Raw genomic sequence first — 18,984 nt, forward strand, 5'->3', positions numbered from 1 at the left:
TGGCTTCTGTAAATTGTCCCTAGTGTGTAGGATAGTGCTAGTGTACGGGTGATCTCTGGTTGACATGCATTCATTCAGTTGGTCAAAGGACCAGTTTCCATGCTGGAACTAAACTGAACTCAATGCAACACGGAGTACATACACCATAGCAAAAGCAACAATTAAACAGCAAAGAAAATAGCTGGGATCCATTACTTGGAATGATCAAAGGCATCTGTTGTATTGTCAGCAGCAACACATCAGAGCTTTAGTTCATAGGTTTTAAGAGCAGTATTAGGCCATATGGGCCATCAAGTCTACTCAGCTATTCAATCTCGGCTGATGTATCATTCCCTCTCAACCCCATTCGCCTGCTTTTGCCCCATGACCCTTGACTCCCTTACGAATCAAGAATCTGTCAATTTCCACTTTACAAACCATCTTTAATTTGCCCCATGCCTTTCAACATTGGGATGGCCCAAAACTTGTATATTTTTGAAGTGTAACACTATACTAAAGGCAACGATTGTGGCAGGCAGTAGGTTGTGCTCAAAGTGCTGTAGTAACTCAGTGGGTCATGCACCATCTCTGGATATCATGGATAGGTGATATTTCAGGTCGGGAACCTTCTTCAGAATTTGTGTTTCTTTTCATAAACCAACATCTGGACCTATGTCTCTTCATTAATGGATGAAAAGTGAGAAGTCAAAACACGAGCATAATTTAATAAAAGTAAACTCCAGAAGTTCAGGGATTGGAAAAATGGATAATATAAAGGAACTACAGATGCTGCTTTATACCAAAGATAGACACAAAATGCTGGAGTAACTCAGCGAGTCAGGCAGCATCTCTGGAAAAAATGGATAGGTAACGATTCGGGTTGGGATGAAGGGTCCTGAACCTGAAATGTCACATACCGATGTTCTCCAGAGATGCTGCCTATCTCACAATGTTACTCCAGCATGTTGTGTCTATCACAGGATGAAAAGGGTTGGACAGAGTTAAATGGACTTCCTGACATCCGTCGATACCTTGTGATGACAACGCAGTGGCAGATGACTGGAGCATCGGCTTTGAACAATATCTCAGGGAGATGATGTTTTCCTCAGTTCTGGCATCTTGAAGCAGAGACATGATCTCAGAACAAGAGGTTGGTTATTCAAGATGGAGAAATCTTTCATTCAGTAAGTCATGCATATTTGCAATTCTCCTTGCCAGTGAATTGTGGAGGTGGAATCTTTGAAAATTTCCAAGCGTGGAGCAGACAAGGTTTTGGATTTGAGGGTTGAGGGGAAGAGGCAGGAAACTTGTGCGAGGCCAAGATTTTAGTGAACGGTGGAGCAGACTCAAATGAAACATAGTCTTTCCACTATTGTTACTATAGCAGCACGGTGGCACAGCTGGTAGTGCTGCTGCCTCATAGCGCTGGAGACCCGGGTTCGATCCTGACCTGTGTATAGTTTGCATGTTCTCCTCATGACCTCATGGTGCTCCCATTTCATAGAGTCATAGAGTGTACAGCATGGAAACAGGCTCTTCGGCCCATTGTGCCCAACATAACCATATAACCATATAACAATTACAGCACGGAAACAGGCCATCTCGGCCCTACAAGTCCATGCCGAACAAATTTTTTTTTCCCCCTTAGTCCCACCTGCCTGCACTCATACCATAACCCTCCATTCCCTTCTCATCCATATGCCTATCCAATTTATTTTTAAATGATACCAATGAACCTGCCTCCACCACTTCCACTGGGAGCTCATTCCACACCGCCACCACTCTCTGCGTAAAGAAGTTCCCCCTCATATTACCCCTAAACTTCTGTCCCTTAATTCTGAAGTCATGTCCTCTTGTTTGAATCTTCCCTATTCTCAAAGGGAAAAGCTTGTCCACATCAACTCTGTCTATCCCTCTCATCATTTTAAAGACCTCTATCAGGTCCCCCCTTAACCTTCTGCGCTCCAGAGAATAAAGACCTAACTTATTCAACCTATCTCTGTAATCATCTCTGTATCATGTCCCAGCTACACTAGTCTCACCTGGCCATGTTTGGTCTATATCACTCCAAACCTGGCCTATTCATGTACTGTACCTGTCCAACTGTTTTTTTTTAATTTTGGGATAGTCCCTGCCTCAAGTATCTCCTCTGGCAGCTTGTTCCATGCACCCACCACCCTTTGTGTTTCCTCCCACATCACAAAGCGTGAGGGTTTGGCCTGCTGCAATCTGTCCCTAGTTTATAGGGAGTTGATGAGAAAGTGAAATAACATCAACTAGTGTGAACAGGTGATCGATGGCTGACATGGGCCGAAGGGCCTGTTTCCATGATGTATCTTTCAAATGTAAGAGGATTAGATGCAAAGTGCACTCAACCAGGATTCCTGCATCACACCCTAACATCATTCCTTTCATAAAGTGCGTTAACGTGTGAGTGAATTTTATTACAAAAAGATTTACAAAAATTTAAATAATACTTACAGTATTAATGCACACACAAAGAGCAAACTACAGCCTCTCTCAATAACGTAACCATCACAATAATCTTGTATTCCTGCTTTGCTTGTACGTCGGGAAATCCACTACATGAATTTATTAATAAATTAAAAATGTACAAGAAGTAATAATAATAAAATATTTTGTTTAAGAAGGTCTACTAACCCAACAATCAGAGACATCATATATAAATGAGCTTCTGGAAATCAGGCAGAATAAAACTAAATGTGTCATTCCCCATGGAGACACGAGGAACTGCAGATGCAGGAAGGGTCACAACCCGAAACGTCATCTATTCATTTTTTCCAGATATGTTGCCTGACCCGCCGAGTTACTCCAGCTTTTTCTGTCTATTTTTTTACAAACAAAAACCGAGAGTGCTGGGCTAACTCAGCGCGTCAGGCAGTTTCTCTGGAGAACATGGATAGGTGATACTTCGGGTTGGGACCATTCGTCAGACTGAATGTGGGGAGCCAGGAATATTCGGCCATCGGCCCACATAGTCCATGCCGATCGTGTCAATGCAAACTAATCATTGTTTGCATGTGATCCATGTCCATTCCCTGCATATCCCGGGGCTTATCTAAAAGCCTCTTACATGTATCGTATCATGTGATGGAACCTGACAATTCTACAGGCACTGGGTTGATGAAGATGATGCAAGATAACAGTATTGGTTTGTGCTTTGATGAATTAGTTTGTATATGTAGGTTTATATGAAATTATGAAGTGTACACAATTCTGAGAGACACAGATAGGGTAGACAGTTGGAACCTTTTCCCCAGGGTGGAAATGTCCACCACTAGAGGGCAGAACTTTAAGATGAGAGGGTGAAAGTTTAAAGGAAATGTACAGTGCAAGTTTATTTACACAGAAAGCGGTGGGGGCCAGGAACGCATCGAGAGGGCTGGTGGAGGAGGCAGATACGATAGTGGTGTTTAAGAGGCTTTGAGATAGACACTTGGAAGTGCAGGGAATAGAGGCGTATGCATTATGTACAGGCAGATGAGACCAGTTTAACTTGGCACAAACATTGTGGGCTGAGTGGCCCATTTCTGTGCTGTACTGTTCTACGCTGGAAATTTTAATCTTGGAAGAAAATTTGGTCTGCCCCTATCAAGGCTTTGAAGTCTAATGTTCTTCTCCAGTGGAAGGCCAATGGAAGCAGATGCGCGGCCATTACAAAATGTTTCACCGAAAGAGTCTTTGCCGAGTTTGGCCCTGATTCATCGTCATAGAACATGTTGCTTGTGAAATCTGTTGGCTCTTGTACTGTAGGACACACTTCTACCATCCAACTTTTATAAGGGACAAGGCATGAGGTCTATAACTCTGAGGAAGAGTCTGACTCAAGACGTCACCTATCCATGTTCTTCAGCGATGCTGCATGATACGCTAAGTTATTCCAGCATTTTAATGCTTGCCTTTTGTCAATAACATGTAGGGTGGCACAGTGGTGCAGTTGCTGCCTTACAGCGGCAGAGACCCGTGTTTGATCCTAACCTCGGCTGCTGTCTGTACGGAGTTTGTTTTGTCCGGGTGCTCTGTTTTCCTCGCACATTCGAAAGACGTGCAGGTTTTTAGGTTTATTGGCTTCTGTAAATTGTCCTTAGTGTGCAGGATTAAACTAGTGTACGGGTTATTGATGGCAGTCATGGACTCGGTGGGCCGAAGGGCCTGTTTTCGTGCTGTATCTCTAAATCTAAACTCTATTTGTTTCGAAGAGCCTTGTGTCCATTGCCATTCATATCCTATGTACTAGTTCTGTTTATTTCCTTATTAGGATTGTGGAGGAAGTAAGGGTGGAGAATTAAGTTAAATAATAAGTTCACCAGATGAAACACTGGGATCATTCACAGTCTGAGTTAACCCTATGTTATGTGGATGATGCAGCAGGCATGTCTAAAATCAGCCCTTTCAGAAGTCCAGCACAGCCATGGTGGGCTGAATGGACTCCTACCACCCCGTATGATTACCTACCTAATGATGCCACCATTGCCAGTGACAAACGGTGTCCAGCATTTATTTACAGAGAGCAATTCTCAAATTAGCAAAATTTAGTTTCAATTAGCAAGCATGTGTGGTTGTTAAAATTCCTCGCTTCACCCACCCCAGAAAGTCAGGATCCCTCTGACAAAATTTCCTTTAAAAATACATGCCTTCCTCTCTTCAACTTTATCAAATAAACACAAACAGATTGTTTGGTGGATGAAACCTTCGATAGTACATGAACAATAAGGTCTACAATGCAGTTTGTTACTGCCTGACTAAATGTCCGGCTGGATATTAGCACCACAAAGTCTTAAACGCTGCGCTTGATATTCTAACATAGACAATCATACTCCTTCCATCGGTAAGTGCATTGTCCTTGCTCTCTCGTGAAGCAATAGCAGTTAAAGGGCACTGTTTTAATATAATATCCCTACACTCTCACACATACAGACACACACACACACCCAGAGGTGTAAACATATGAAAACAATCAAATGCAGACCACACAAACTGTTAATACTTCTTACAAACAAAAAAATTCGACAATTTATATATATATTTATATACCTAGATTCTCCACACTGACCAGGATTAAATTTATCCAGCAGGATAATTTTCCATCAACAAGAGCAAGACTGGCTGGCAAACACTTTTCAAAGTTTCAAAGTCTTGTAGAACCAACGCGTCTTCATTGTTTGTCCTTCTTGTCCTACCAGATGCCAACAGTCTGTCAATCTTTTCGAGGAGGGGGGTGAAAAAAGACCCACTAAGCCTTTGTCCAAGTCTGCGCTGAACCACCCTGAGCGAACGACTACAAAACCTCCTTGACAGCGGCTAATAAATAATCTTGTTGGGGTGGGTGATCCGTGGGGAAAGGGAGTGAGGGGAGAAGGTCAAGGTGATTGTGGTGGCAAAGACGCCGGTCGCTATCGGTTGATTTTGCTGCAGGACTTGCAGCATTGCTTCCCGTAGAACTTGTGGCTGCAGAGCCCATGTTGTGGAACCAGGTGGCACCAACTAAAGTAGTCGACACAGTTGAGATCTACGATGGGAGAAGAAAATACACATCAGCAAAAGTTAAAAGCCACAAGAGCCATAGGGTCCCTTGCCCTTCAAGTTTCAAAGTCCTTGTATTAGTAGAACCAACTGGTTCTTCATCATTTGTCCTTCTTGTCCGACCAGATGTCAGCAAGATACCTACCAGGTACGTCAATCTTTACAAGGGGTGAAAAAAGAACCACTAACCCGTGTCCAAATCAGCCCCAAACCTCCCTGATAGAAGGACTACAGGGGAGCTGAGTTAGGAGACCGGCTCAACTCATCCTTGCCAACCACCATCTCCTATCTAAGCAAGTTCCACCTAACCGCATTTGCCCCATACCCCTTTAAACCATGTACCTGTCCAAATGTCTTTTAAATGCTTAATTGATATCCGCCTCAATTAACTCCTCTGGTAGTATGTTTAAGAAAGAACTGCAGATGCCGGAAAAATCGAAGGTGGACAAAATGCTGGAGAAACTCAGTGGGTGCGGCAGCATCTATGGAGAGAAGGAATAGGTGACATTTTGGATCGAGATCCTTCTTCAGTCTAAAGAAGTGTCTCAACCCGAAATGTCACCTATTCCTTCTCTCCATGGATGCTGTCTCACCCACTGAGTTTCTCCAGCATTTTTGTCTACCTCTGGTAGTATGTTCCTTATAACAACCACCCTCAAGAGTGAGAAAGTTTCCCTTCAAGTTCCTATTAAATATTTCTCCTCTCACCTTCAACCAATGTTCTCTCTTTTTTGATTCCTCTACCGTGGTTAAAAGACCCACTCTATCACCCACTCACTCCTGTATCACCTTTACGCCTGCATTCAATGCATTGCAAAGCGGATCAAGGTTTTCAATGGAGATGAAAACAGAGGCTCTGGCGACTGGACCTGAAGGGACTTACCTTTCCTGGGTGATGGACAGAAGATTGTATTGCAAGCTCTCGACACTGCTGGTTTCTGGTGTCCGTGACATCCCACCGAGGGTCTCCCCTGTCGTAGACAGTGCATGGTGCGGATCTGGACTCCTCCTCCGCACGTGACTGTACACTGCACGGGAAAGAAAGGAATTATTTCACCCTTCTTGTCTGTTATTCCTTCTCAGTGACACAGAAACAGACAGCCTTTCATCTTCCGTATGATAGGAGCATCAAAATTTAAATCATCAACATGCTTCAACTCGATCAAGTCTTACACCACGGAAACTGCCTTTCAGCCCAACTCTTCCATGCCGACCGTTAGTCCATCTACATTTAAAAGATATTTGGTCAGGAACATGGACAGGAAAGGTTTAGAGGAAATGAGACAAAAGCAGGCACGTGGGACTAGCCTAGAGGCATCTTGGTCAGCATGGGCAAGTTGAGCCGAAGGACTTGTTTCTGCAATGTATGACTCTGTGACACTAAGCGTTGTTATTGTACCTCCTCTGGCAGCTTTTCCCATGTACCCACTACACTCTATGTGAAAAAGGTGCTTCTTTAATTATTTTCCCTCTAACCTTAAACCTGTGCCCTTTAGCTACAGAATCCCCTTATTTGCAGTTCATTTCCATGCTTTACCATTCTATAATCGGCTTGCATCTAAGAAAAAATAGATACATAGATAATAGGTGCAGGAGTAGGCAATTTTGCCCTTCGTGCATTCATTGTGATCATGGCAGATCATCCACAATCAGTACCCCGTTCCTGCCTTCTCCCCATATTCCTTGACTCCGCTAGCCTTAAGAGGTCTATCTAACTCTATTTTGAATACATCCAGTGAATTGGCCTCCACTGCCTTCTGAGGCAGATAATTCCACAAATTCACAACTCACTGTGTGAAAAAGTTTTTCCTCATCTCAGTTCTAAATGGCCTACCCATCATTCTTAAACTGTGGTCCCTGGTTCAGTGAAGTATATTGTTTATATCTTTATATCCAGTGAAGCATACTGTTGAAGGGAAGTTATTCAAATTGTGATCAGAGGGCACTTAAGGTGAGAGGGGTAAAGTTTAAAGGAGATATGCAGAGCAAGTTTATTTTATACAGAGAGTAGTGAGAGCCTGGAATACGATGCCAGGGTGCTGGTTAAGGCAGATACGATACTGGCGTTTAAGAGACTTTGGAAAGGCACATGGATAGGCAGGGAATGGATTGATATGGAATATGTTCATGTCGACTGGCATCAAAGATAAGACACAAAGCGTCGGGGTAATTCAGTAGGTCAGGCAGCATCTCTGGACAACTTGGGTGGGACATTTTGGGTCGGGGCGCTTTTCAGGGCCTGTTCTGTCCTTTGTTTTAAATTTCTAAAGTGTAAATAGGCACCAGCACCATCTACTGCAAATGACAACAATATTCAGTTACAAGGGGCTGAATAAACAGTGCCACACCATCTAATTGCTCAGCATTACACACTGGTCAACCTGAGGAGCACCTTCAGCAACAGACTGGTTCCACCAAGATGCAGCACAGAATGCCACAGGAGATCCTTTTTTCCCAGTGGCTATCAAATTATACAACTCCTCCCCCTTCTGTCGTGGGGTAGATTGTCTCTCCTTCTCCAAAACCCTCCCCCCCTCCAGCCACCCGAATCTTTGCACATCCCAAATCCTGGACTTTCCACTGGTCACTTTAATTTCATGTTTAATGTATCTTATTGTTATCTTATAAGATAGCAGCTATCTTATCTTTATGTAGCTAATGGAATCAAGGGATATGGGAAAATTAGCAGGAACAGGGTACTGATTTTGGATGAACAGCCATTATCATATTGAATGGCATTGCAGGCTCGAAGGGCAGAATGGCCTACTCTATTTTCTATATTTCTATCTTGTTGTGTTTTATGACTATTTGCAGACCAATTTCCCTCCTAGGATAAATAAAGTTCTATCGTATTGTATCGTATCCCACACCCGAATCATAATTCAACTCTGGCCTCCTACCTGTTGCCATGGTGACGCATACCAGGCTGGTGCCGCATTGCTGAGGATTTGGTTCATGGGTGGATTGGGACATGCGCCCATGTTACAAGCTCGTTCGAGATCAACCTTCGCTTTGGGCAGATGGCGACATCTCCGCTGAGGGAAAGGGACATACTTGCCGGACACACTTTTCTCACTGCACTTTAGCTCCCGTTTTTGTAGGCCGGGACCACAGGACACTGAGCACTGCATAAGGAGAAATACAAGCAGTGTTTTACGCAAGAGAAGTAGTGGCAAAGAACTGAAAAAAAACCTCTCACCAACTCCTGCAGATGCGCCGTGAAAAGCATTTTATCGGGATGCATCACGGAGTCGTTTGGGAACAGCTCCAACTAAGAAGCTGTAGAGAGTTGTGGATGCAGCCCAGACCATCACACGAACCACCACTCTCTTCCATTGACTCCTCCATCTACACTTCACGCTGCCTCGGCAAGACCAGCAGCATAAACAAGGACCCGTCTCACCCGGTCACTCCTTCCCTCTCCCATCAGGCAAGAAGTACATATGTCTGAAAGCACAGACCTCCAGATTCTGGGACTGTTTCCTCCTAGCTGTTACCAGGCAACTGAACCGTCCTCTCATCAGCTTGAGTGCAGTTCTGACCTAGCATCTACCACATTGGAAACCTTTGAATTATCATTAATCGGACTTTATCTTACACTAAACGTTATCTGTACAGTGTGGATGGCATCATTATAGTCAGGATAGAACCCAGGTCTCTGGCGCTGTAAGGCAGAAACTCTATCACTGCACCACTGTGCTGCCCCAATGTGTGACAGTGTAGAATCTGCCAAAGAGGACCATAGCCCTGCTCATTTATCCTCCTCATCCCTCCACTGAGGTGAATGTAATCCAGTGCAAGTTAAACAGAGCACAGCTAGGAAAATGGCCAACTCAATGAGTTAAGTCAGCAATGTCAGACTTACCACCACACCAGCAAGAAATATAAATTACTTTCATTCTCTCGGCCCTCTCCATCTGATCCTTGCTAATTAAATTTGCAGTGAAAGCAAAGAGAATATCTAATTTATTTTTAATATCCAATATAATGATAATCTTAAATGGTTGACTCCGCTAACCTCTCTATAGCATTGTGCAGTATAATTATGCCTTGCAGGCAAAAAGGTGAGGGGTTAGACATTTGTCTTTGATCACAGTTGGTCAACACTTAATATGGAGGTAGTGATGCATTACTGATGAAGGTTCTTCAACCTGAAACGTTCACTCCCTTTCTCTACCACAATTTTATCTTCTTTCGTTTGTTAACAATATTTCAACAAAATGTACCAATTTGGAAATATAAAAGTTCCTTTCCCTTTTCCATATCAAAGAGTAGTCGCTGAACCGATGCCCGGGTGTAAGGGTCTGCTTTGAGATGTGTAATAATACGATAATAATAATACTTTATTAGCCAAGTATGTTTTGCAGCATTTGCCAAGTCAGTCATACAAATAAAAAGTAACGGAACACACAAAATACATTTTAACATAAACATCCACCACAGTGACTCCACATTCCTCACTGTAATGGAAGGACAAAAAAAAAAGTTCAATCTCGTCCCATTGCTCTCCGTAGGTCGGGGGCCTCGAGCTTTCCTTTGACAGGATGATCTTGACTCCCGTAGCCGGCGACGGGAACCTCCGCTTCGAGGCGATCAGCTCTTGCATTGGGGGGATGCCCGCGCCGGATGATCGAACCCCGCGTCGGGGCTGGTCGAACCTACCCCGACGTTGGAGCTTCCGACATACACAGCCTCTCCCGAGACTGCGAGCTCCCGATGTAAAGTCCGCAGGCCGCGGTTAGAGCGATCCCAGGCAAGGGATCAACTCTGAAGGAAGTCCACTTCCAAAGGTGGGACCCAAGGTCAGTCCGAGGAGGCCTCCGGTTCCAACGATGGTAGGCCGCAGAGCGACTGGAGATTGCAATCCGAAAATTAATCGCATCTCCGGCAAGGCAAGAAATTGAATAAAAAGTTTCCCCCTCCCCCTCCCCCCACATAAAACAAACCTGAGAACATTTACACAAACTTTTAACACACACTAAAAATAAAAAAAAACGTAAAAAACAAACAGATTGTGGCGGGGCTGCCAATCGTGCGGCACCCCTAGTGGTCAAGGAAGGAACTGTAGATGCTGGTTTACCCCATAGATAGGCACAAAATGCTGGAGTAAGCTAGCTGGACAGGTAGCATCTCTGGAGAGAAGGAATAGGTGATGTTTCGGGTCAAGACCCTTCTTCAGACACTTATCACCTCTTCCATTAGGCAAGAAGAACAGAAGTTTGAAAACACTCACCTCCAGATTCAGGTTCAGTTTCTTCCCAGCTGTTATCAGGCAACTGAACCATTCTATCACAAACGAGAGCTACCATCTACCTAAATTGGGCACACTCAGACTATCTTTAATCAGACTTTATCTTGCACTAAACCCTTTATCCTCTATCTGTACACTGTGGACGGTTTGTTCGTAATCATGTAGACTTTCCAATGACTGGATAGCAAGCAGCAAAAAAATGGGTCACTATACACATTACAAAAAAATAAACTAAACTAAACAAAGTCATTGCCAGACCTCTGTCCATGCCGACGTGATCCATCGTAATCGGTCGTTCTTCGGGCACCTCCGCACCACACAGATCTCCTGACTCTTGGGCTTGGAGTCCAGCATACACAGACTATCCAGCACGGTGTGCGGTTTGGATGTGGGGTTGGTGCTTCTGCAGTAGACGTTGCGCTTTCTCATCCCCCGGCCACAGGTCTTGGAGCACTGGAAATGGGAGACATAACAAGAAGGTGAGAAACAGGTGAAGATGCAGATTCAATGGCCTCATGGACTTCCTCTGCCATTCAATGTGATCTCATCATGGCCTCATCCACACTTTCATGGCCTGTATTTCCACTGTCGGCACATTTATAGCAGCTAATTAACTGACCTGCACCTCTTTGGGATGCGCGGGGGATGATGATGATGATGAAGATACAAAATACTCACTAGAGTCCCAATGGTCCCTCTTTGTTCTTGGAGGCCCCTCCCCCCCCTTCAATGCCGAGTTCCTTTTTGTTCTCTATAGCCTGACCGCCTCTCTCCCTTGTACTGTTCACCAGCGAGCCCCTCAGCCTTTGTACCCCGGGGGGGGTGGGGGACACCTCCCACAGCCGACCTTGAAGGCGCGGGAGGTTAGACCACCCTGGACCTCATCCTACCGGCCCTTTTGCCAGCATCCGTCTGGTTGACTCCTTGCTCATTCATGTTCCCGGTCTTCACGGAGCACCCAGAGAATGACAGCCACGTAGTCGTGGGAAGAACGTGCAAGGTCCACACAAAGGGGACACAATGCGGACCCGGCCTGGGGGGGTTGCCGTGAGGGAGGGGAAAGAACTGGTGCGATGGGGGAAGGGTGAACTGGCGCGATGGGGAGGAGGGGGGGGGAATTTGTAACTTTGTAAGCGCCATTCATGGGTGACTATTGTTAAGAATTTCACTGTCACTATGATTTATTCATTTATTCATTCAAGAGCTCTGGAGGTTAGGATGGATTCTTCTCCCTGGACATCTGAGGCAGAAGCTCCACTGGTTGTGTCAATATGCCTTCTATTTAATTCCAGACTTAAATTAATTAGCTGCATTTAAATTCCTCAGTTGTCGCGGTGGGATTCGAACCAAAGTCTCTGGATTGATGCTAGTTGCTAGTAACATAACCTAGCAATGTTACAAAATTTTGAGATTTTAAAAATCAAGTCTGCAATTTATCCCATCAGATAAAGCATAACAATAAGTTTAATTTGACACCAAATTCACTTTCATATCTCAAGTATTAAAAATGTTATGGCCATTTCCATACTCGGAAATTAGCATCTTGTTCCCTATTGATTTTCAATGGACAATTACAAAAAAGCTGTGATCTGGATAGTGCCCATGTCAAAGATTAACATTTTATTAATTCCAGACTTAATTAATTAGATGCATTTAAATTCCTCAGTTGTCGCAGTGGAAGGATTCGAAATTGCTGTAAAGCCCATCTCTTTCTAGTGGGTTCATGCGCGCTAGTTGACATCGCGCTAGTGCCCAGCCGACATAAAAAAGCCCTACTCTATTCGTTATACCCGGTTATACTACCCCATTCTAATGTAAAAAAAGGTACATACTATTGTTTGCTTTATAAAACCCTGGGGCTGCGAGAGGTTGCGGAATGAGACAGTAATTTTAAAATTATTATAACTATATTATCGAGGCCTATAAAACTAATAATACCTTTTGCGACCGGGTCTTGCAGCGATTTTTCGTTAATGATTTACTAGGCTGAACATGTGCGATTAGTACAGCCTAGTAAAAATCGCGTTTTAAACCCGCCCCCTCCAAACAGCGCCAAAATCGCGGACCTGGCTGTGGGCAGATTCCCAATGACGATTCAGGTAGGTTTTGTAACATACCTACATAACCCTCTACTCTACCATACCCGCCTACCCAAATCTTCAAAAGCTATTAATGCCTGGACAGTGCATATGATTAAACCTTGTTCAGGAAATCTTGAATCTCCCTATTTCACCTCCTGATCCATGCGGGTTTGACAATCTCCCCGCACGTCACGGCCGGCCTGCAGGGAGAGAGGCAGCCACCGGTTGGAGAACGCGGTGCACCGCGGCCTGCAGACAGAACAGCCGAGCCGGCCTGTGCTCGCCCCCCCCCCCCACACGGCCAAACGTAAGGCAAGGGGGGCCATGGCCGGGGGGGGGGGATGCCGTTGAGACGGTCCCTGTTCGTCCGCTGAAGGCTGTGGGTGATGGAGCCGGTGAAGAAGGCGGACGCGATGGGCGAGGCCGGTGGCAGAGGGAACCGGGGTCTGGCCTACCGCGCCCTCAAGGTCAGCTGCGGGAGGACACCCCCCCTCCCCGCGGGCACAAAGGTGGTCGGACAAGGAGAAGCACGTCGCATGGCAAGGAAAGTGATGGCTGGAGGCCTGCAGCAACCTGGGGCTCGCCTGGATCTGGCACCACTCATCAGAACTGGAGCACGGACTGGACTTTGAAAACAGCGTCAAAACATGGCGCCTCTTGCATGCGGGCTCAGTGGACTCTTTCTGTACACTTCAGTAAACGCAGGTTGATGATGAACCTTTATTGCCTTCAAACGTTAATGATGGATCTCCCTCCACACTGGCTGACTAACACTCCGAATGTTTCCAGCTTTTTCTGTTTCCTATCCAAGATTCCCTGCAGGTGGACATTTACATGTTTTTACTATTCTTTACCATGCTTGCAGGTGAATGGGAAAGAAAGAACACAATCTGCCCCTGATGAATAAATGATGAATTGCTCTGCCTAAAGGTGTTCAAATGAAGACAAAGGAAATCCTTGCAGCTTCATTTTTCATTGTTAAATTCCAGGTGCCAGTCTGACTATCAGATTTTATCAGCAGCTAGAATGTGAGACTTGTCCAACCTGAAACCTAACCAACCACTGATGCCGTCACATGAATGACCCCAAATACTTATTGGATACTTAGATTCAGGCTCGTGTGAGAAGGTGCGGGACAGTTTAGACACTCTAAGATAGAAGAGACTAGATGATGGAATTTGGAGCAAAATAAAACTGTTGAAGGAACTCAAAGAGATAAAAAAACAACGTGCTGCAGGAGCTCGGTGGGCCAGGCAGCATCTGTAGATGGCAAAATGGCTCAACGGTAGAGATGCTACCTTACAGTGCCAGAGACCCGGAATTTTGATCATCCCGACGAGAGGGGCCTGTACATCGAGCCGCCCGTAGCGGCAACCACGGATGAACAAAGGAGGAGGACTGACTGAACTTTGTGCCTTCCACCACAGCGAAGAATAATGTGGTGGATGTTTGTGTTAAATCTTATTGTGTATTATGTGTTCTTTTTAAGTGTATCGCTGCTGGCAAATTCATTTCACTACTCCTTCGTGTGCATGTGACAAATAAAATTGACCGACTTTGACCCTGGTTTGATTCATATTAAGGGTGCTGCCTGTACGGAGTTTGTACATTTTCCCTGTGACCGCCTGAGTTTTTTCTGGTAGCATCTTTGGAAAGCTGGAAGAAAGGTGGGGGAGAGGGGCGGACAAAGCATGGAAAGTGACCGGAGGGTACAGGTGAGGGGGCCATATCCAGATGGGACATGGGGAAGAGGAGCTGGTGGGTGGGGGGGGGGGGGGGGGGGGGGGGGGAGGAAAGAGATGGGGCTGTTTGTTGGTTAGTTCCCTAAAATTGTAGATTTTTCTACAACCCCTTCTTCAACCCCCCTTTACTTTCAGTCTGAAGACCGGTCCCGACCTGAAACATCACCCATCCTTTTTCTCCAGGGAGGCGGCCTGACCCGCTGAGTTGCTCCAGCACTTTGTGTATATAGCTTCAGTATATATCAGCATCTGCAGTTCCTTCCTACACATGCTGTCTAACCTGCTGAGTTACTCCAGTACTTTGTGTCTGTCTTCAGTGTAGACCAGCATCTGAGTTCCTTCCAACACATGTTATCTGACCTGCTGTGTTACTCCAGCACTTTGTGTCTATCTTCAACTATGTCTAACTTCAAGTAACCCTTGCTTTCCCTCTCTCGTTCACTCCCAGACCATAGTTCTCCGACTAGTTTCACTGTCCTTCTAATTAATTTTACCGAATGTATGCTGCGTTGTCACATTCCCCTCAGCTAACGATGAACCATTCTATTTATTTATCATCATCTGCTTTGATCTGTCGTTTACACACTTTACCCCTCCATATCTCCAGACTTCCTCTCCCGTAACTGTCTGAAGAAGGGTCTCGACCTGACATGTCACCCATTCCTTCTGTTCAGAGATGCTGCCTGACCCGCTGAGTTACTGCAGCATTTTGTGTCTATCTTCAGTATAAACCAGCATCTGCAGTTCCTTCCTACACTTCAATTTGCATATGTCTGCCTTAATAGTTAAATCTGTTCGTTTCTGCTATCATTCCTTTACATCTCCCATTTTCTGCTTTTTTTCCCAAACCCTCACTGTTCTATTCTTAGTATCCCTGAGACCAGAACCGTGTACAATAAAGGATTTGCAAGTGGTATTGTTTTCGTCTGGAGTTTAGAGCAACCCTGGTGCTGGCGCGTGTCTTCTTGGCAAATTAAGTGGCTGAGGATTCGCAGGTTCTAATAATCGGCCACGTCTGAAACGTGATCGTCCCGAGACAAAGGCTCCAAGTCTCTGGAGAGCAGTAGATTGTAGATGTCAGCACACTTGACTTCTCACCAGGCCTAACCCAGGTGCGGCTTCTTTGATACAGCGGTCTCCAGCACAACAGAAACCCCGAACGTGACCAGCAGAGGGCAGCAGCATCGTGCTACTAAACGATGGATCCCATTTAGTAAAGCCTCACTCCCTCTAGCCCCAGTCAAACGTCTAATGGGAAATGAATGGATGTTTATAAAATGTTGGAACTCATCCAATGAAGGGTTCTATTCTAGGAGAATAAATACACACAAAGGGATTTTCAAATTGAACCTGAACTTAGAATTTTGAGATACAGCGTGGAAACAGGCCCTTCAGCCCACTGAGCTCGTGCCGACCATGCCGAGCCTGTGCCGACCATGCCGAGCCCGTGCCGAGCACTATCGTACATACTAGAGACAATCAATTTTTTTTTAGCTATGCCAATTAACCTACAAACCTGTATGTGCAGGAGGAAACCAGAGAATCCGAAGAAAACCTATGCGGTCACAGGGAGAATGCACAAACTCTTACTACTACGGGTGCTGTCTGTACAGAGCTTGCACATTCTCCCTGTGACAGTGTGGGTATTCTCCAGGTGCTCAGGTTTCCTTCCACATCCCACAGATGTGCAGGGTTGTAGGCTAATTGGCTTCTGTAAAATTGCCCCTTGTGCAAAAGGTAGGGTGTGGGTGATCGTTGGTCGGCATGGATTCTGTGGGCCGAAGGGCCTGTTTCCACGCTGTATCACTAAACTAACTAATGTTGCAAAAATTCTGCGGACGTGCTGATAAAAATGACAGTTGCGTGTAGCAGGTTGTGCATCAAAGTTTTGATCGAGGGACTCATTTTTGTGGCAGTTGGAAAAAGTTGCATAAATCCTCACAAAGAATTAATTCTCTGCAAAAGAAATTATCCAGCAAAGGGGAAAGTAACTTTACCCACCTGGCCTGCTTTGTAAAGAGGCTGCTCAAATCATTGCACATATGCAATCTTAACTGAAATCTTGACATTTACCTTGTTCGACATTTATTCTATAGAATCTATTGAGAATCTTTCTTCTGCACTTCATCTTTTCACACTGTGTCACTTTCAATCAATTGTTACAATGGAGACATGAAGCGCTTTCTGTGTTCCACCATACAGTCCACCACAAGTAGACAAGAAAATATACAAAGTGCTGGAGTAACTTAGTGGGCCGGGCAGCATCCCTGGAGAACATGGATAGGTGACATTTCTGGTCGAGATCTTTGGGGTCAATATTATCCATTGATGATGTCTGACCCACCGAGATACTCCAGCACTTTACGTCTTTTTTGTTTGTAAGCCAGCACCTGCAGTTCCACGTATCCACAAGGAGTCAGGAGTTGTTAATGTTTAGATAACCAGCTTCTATTATTTACAGCAACATCAGAATAGAACAAAGGATAGAAGGGTGTGGTTTAAAAACAGAGATAACACACCCAGATCCAATTTGCCTTTGAATTCTAACACCATTTCAGCCAAAGGCTATGGATATTTAGAACGTAGAAGAGTGCAGTGGAAACAAGGAACTGCAGATGCTGGTTTACAAAATAAGATACAGAGTGCTAGAGTAACTTAGTGTGTCAGATAGCATCTCTGGGAAACATGGATAGATAACTTACTAAAGATAGACACAAAGTGCTGAAGTAACTCAGTGGGTCAGGCAGAATCTCTGGGGAAAAAGGATAATTGACGTGTCGGGTCGGATCCTTCTTCAGTCAGTTTCTCCAGAGACGCTGCCTGACCCGCTGTGTTACTCCAGCTCATTGTGTCTATCTTTGGTATTAAACCAGCATCTGTAGTTCTTTGTTTCTACATGGATAGGTGACGTATCCATGTTCACCTATCCATGTACTCCAGAGATGCTGCTGGACCCGATGAGTTGCTCCAGTATTTTGTAACGTCTAAACTCTAGCCTTGCCAGCGATGATAGGATCCCCAAAACATTAATTAAAAACTGCTGCCAGCTTTATGGGCCTCACTCAGAAACGCTGGGAAACCCTTGGTGACTGGGCTACATGACACTAAGATGTGGGATTTGGACTGCCCGACCTCCACACACTGCAGAGTTTACCTGTGTCCACGTTCCAGCGGCCCACTCTGGGGGGCAGTCATGGATGTTGCAGGGCTGAGCCTGGGAGGGCGTCACAACGGGGCACATGGAGTGGGGCACGGTCTGGTCCCGCTGGAAAGCCGCCTTGCGGAAGCACTGGATCTGGCGGCTCTGCTCCCCTCCCCCGCACGGCCGGCTGCAGTCGCTCCACTTGCCCGTCGACCAGCTGGGGTGCCAACGGAAGAGGAACAAAAGAGAGGGGAGAAAAAAAAACAAGGTTTTGAAACAAAGAACAGGGGCTGCACGGGTTTGTACCTTCTCCCTGTGACCTGCATGGGTTTTCTCCATGTGCTCCGGTTGCCTCCTACGCTCCAAAGACATACAGGGTTGTAGGTTAATTGGCTTCGGTAAAAATTGTACATTGTCCCTAGTCTGTAGATCGGAGTGATAGTCTGTACGGGTGATCGATGGTCATGACGGACTTGGTGGGCCAAAGGATCTCTTTCCACACTGCATTTCTAAAAGCTAAAAAAAATAATGCAAATGCGTTATAACGCTATTGGCTTTTGTGAAGAATTGTAAATTGTTCCTAGTGTGTAGGATAGTGTTAGTGTACGGGATGATTGCTGGTTGGCACCAACTCGGTGGGCCAAAGGGCTTGTTTCCACACTGTATGTCTGAACTGAACTAATACTAACCCACGGAAATACTGCAAAAAGCCTTGATAACTAGCTAGGCAATAATCACAGGATAGCCAGCTGGAAAACTGAACAACAAAATTGAATGTTTGTAAATCTCACTGGAACTAAATATTGGGGACGGAGTGCAACACTACCATATAACATATTTAGCACCACTAGCCGGGAATGAATTTCTAGTCATGCGATTCTATGATATTCCATAGGGCAATGTCTGGATAACATTAACGACAAAAATGTTATCTTTTTATTGTGAACTATGATGGCATCCAGACTGAAGATCACAAACAGAATTGTTTATTGTTTTAGGAATGCAAATGCGTGGCAGGTTTGGGATTGATTTGGGAGACTTGTCAAGCTTTAATTAATACAATGTTAAACATTTGGACCCGGGACTTTTATTCAATGCCTCTAAAAGCACTGCAATTTACAAATTTCCTTTGTCACAAAACATAATAGACAATAGTCAATAGAAATAGACAATAGGTGCAGGAGTGGGCCATTTGACCCTTCACGCCAGCATTATCCACAATCAGTACCCCATTCTTGCCTTCTC

General features: G+C 45.1%; 1 protein-coding gene across 1 annotated transcript in view; it reads right to left on the minus strand.

Annotated features, from left to right (window-relative positions):
* Positions 1 to 2,407: 2,407 nt before the first annotated feature.
* Positions 2,408 to 18,984, minus strand: part of adamts18 (ADAM metallopeptidase with thrombospondin type 1 motif, 18) — a 176,020-nt gene continuing 159,443 nt past the window's right edge. The window contains exons 19-23 of the mRNA XM_055648832.1: positions 17,752 to 17,956; positions 11,033 to 11,227; positions 8,424 to 8,648; positions 6,407 to 6,551; positions 2,408 to 5,509 (exon numbers count right to left, since the gene is read on the minus strand). Coding sequence (XP_055504807.1) covers positions 5,394 to 5,509; positions 6,407 to 6,551; positions 8,424 to 8,648; positions 11,033 to 11,227; positions 17,752 to 17,956 — 886 coding nt within the window. The 3' untranslated portion in view covers positions 2,408 to 5,393. The remainder of the gene's footprint in view (positions 5,510 to 6,406; positions 6,552 to 8,423; positions 8,649 to 11,032; positions 11,228 to 17,751; positions 17,957 to 18,984) is intronic.

Source organism: Leucoraja erinacea, chromosome 17 (assembly GCF_028641065.1).
Source record: "Leucoraja erinacea ecotype New England chromosome 17, Leri_hhj_1, whole genome shotgun sequence".
Lineage (NCBI taxonomy): Eukaryota > Metazoa > Chordata > Chondrichthyes > Rajiformes > Rajidae > Leucoraja > Leucoraja erinaceus.